This window comes from Myotis davidii, unplaced genomic scaffold (genome assembly GCF_000327345.1).
Source record: "Myotis davidii unplaced genomic scaffold, ASM32734v1 scaffold1166, whole genome shotgun sequence".
Classification (NCBI taxonomy): Eukaryota; Metazoa; Chordata; class Mammalia; order Chiroptera; family Vespertilionidae; genus Myotis; species Myotis davidii.
The window spans coordinates 316,497-318,755 of record NW_006296539.1 but is presented as its reverse complement, the minus strand read 5'-3'; the positions used below and the strand labels follow the sequence as shown (position 1 = coordinate 318,755).

The window sequence follows — 2,259 nt, the reverse complement described above, 5'->3', positions numbered from 1 at the left end:
CAGCGCCTCCCTCGGGGACCCCGCACGCACGCGCGCGCTCTCCTCTGCTCGCTCGTCCCTCAGGTCTCCTCGCGCCTCACCTTCACTGAGTCTACCGGGTACATGACCATGTGCTCCATGATCCCGGCCATCGCTCCGGCTGTCATGTGGGTGGATAAGGAGGCGCTGGTCGGCAGGTTCTCATAGTCCTCCGACCCGGCGTCCTTGCCGCCGCCGCCGCCATCTCGGCAGTCCCCATCCATCCTGCGCCCCACAGCCTGGCTCCCCATGCCGCCGCAGCGCAGCTCCATCCGCCAGCTCCACCGCCGCGGGAGGCTGCAGGAGGTGGGCAGGGAGGGGGAGGGGGGAAAACTTCACTTCTTAAAGTGGGAACCACCTCCCGGGTGCTACGGCGCCTGACGCCATGGCGGGCTGGGGTGGAGCGGAGGGGCCCGAGACACCAATCACTGGAAAAGAAGAGGCCCGCGGCGGCCGCGCCATTGGTGTGCGGGCCAGTGAGGACCCGCCTCCCTGTGTGACGTCACTGTCCAGTGCAAATTTCCAAGCAACCGGAGGGGGGCGAGGAGAGACGTTGGGGAGTCCCGGGAAGTTGTACCACCTCAAGGCTGGTGCTGCCTCCCTTGGGGCAGGCAGTGGGGGGGGTCCCTGGAGAGGGTCCGCCTGGCCCCAGAGGCGCTATGCATAGGGTTGCAGGGGGAGCAGGAACACAGGCTCAGGGGAAATGGCCCCCAGAGCCCAGGGTTTTGCAAACAGTACTGCTCAGCAAGCTTTGGCATTCCTCAGGCCTGGAGGTGACTGCAAATGTCGCTTATGGAGCAATTATGGTGGCTAGATGGGGAAGGGAGTGGCGTTGGAGAATTGAGGACATGCTGCGTCATAGCAGCGATGCACCTACTTTTGTGCAACACGAGGGGACAGAGTTGAAACTCAAGGTCCTGTGATAGGCTGCTTGGTAGGGGAGATTACCCATATATTTGAAATGTTTTCTCTCACTGCAAATACATCATAATAGAGCTAAGTTTATTCCTCCCCTTATTCTCACACAGAGGCTAAATCCACCCTGCCCTGGACTAACCAAGACGATAAGGAGTAACCAAGATGGATCCCTTCTGGGCAGGCACCCCCAGCCCATTTTCCTTGGAGCTGACATGCCTAGAAGGTGGTTAGAGGCTTGCTCCCATTGGAGGGCTGCAAAGCGGCTGAGAGTAACATCTTGCAGCCTTGCATCTACCTGCCTGTCTTCTAAGACTCTGGTCTCCTAGTTCTTAAGTTCATTCTTTATCTTAACCTAAATAGCACAGTCTTGCTCCATCTGTGGGAAGGGAAAGGAATCAGAAAGTGGAGGAGTGACCTGTTTATGGACGTCTCCGTGAAAGCATGACATTTGCAAGTCTAAATGTATGTGTTCTGGGCTAAAGATTTGGCTGTAGCTGATCAACTTCTCCATCACCAGACACCTTATCCAGAGGCAGCTTCTGGTCAGGAAAGCTGGGTCCTGAGATAGGAAAGGGAGGAGGCCCTGAAGATGCTGTGCCCACACCCCAGTCCCAAGGTTCAAGCTACAGCAACCCTGGCGGCTCTCGGGGAATTGAGATACAGTGATGTGAGCATTGTTAGTAGAGGCTTCGAGGCCAAGGGCCCCCACTGCCCCATTTTGGGAGCTGCCAATAGTGGCTCCCAAAGTGAGTGCTAAGGGTGTGATGGAAGCAAGCTCTGTGTTCAGTGTTTAGAGAGAAGCATTTCCCTGCTTTTGCCAAGGGTGATTTTTAAGAAACATTGATCAAAAGCTGTTGATATTCACTTACAAATGGATACTCCTTAACCAGTACATATTAACCCATTGTCCAGTTTCTGGAAATGTGACACAAAAGTCTGAAAATGCATAAAGCTCTTCTTCAAAGCATTGTTTGTAGCCATAAATAATTGGAAATGACCTAAATGTTCAACTAGAGAGGAATGGCTAAGTAAATGATGGCACATGTAGTAATGAAATATTATGGGCCCATTAAAAATTGTGGTCACATTATGCAGCATGGGAAATGGTGATGATGCATGTTAGGTAAAAAAAACAAAACAAGATTTTATAGATATTACATCAACAAAAATGTAAATATGCATATCAAAAGAGTGAAGTGGTTATAGTGATAGTGATATAGGATTACAGGCAACTATTTTTGTTATATTTTTCATACTTAAATAATACCTGTGTTATTTTCACAATTTAAAAAAATGAAAGTGAATCATTATTTTTAGGATATA

At 51.1% G+C, this 2,259-nt stretch overlaps 1 protein-coding gene across 1 annotated transcript in view; it reads right to left on the bottom strand.

The window, feature by feature from the left end:
* SLC25A37 (solute carrier family 25 (mitochondrial iron transporter), member 37) overlaps nt 1-426 on the bottom strand; it is a 41,205-nt gene extending 40,779 nt beyond the window's left edge. The window contains exon 1 of the mRNA XM_006771923.2: nt 81-426. Coding sequence (XP_006771986.1) covers nt 81-290 — 210 coding nt within the window. The 5' untranslated portion in view covers nt 291-426. The remainder of the gene's footprint in view (nt 1-80) is intronic.
* Nucleotides 427-2,259: the final 1,833 nt, after the last annotated feature.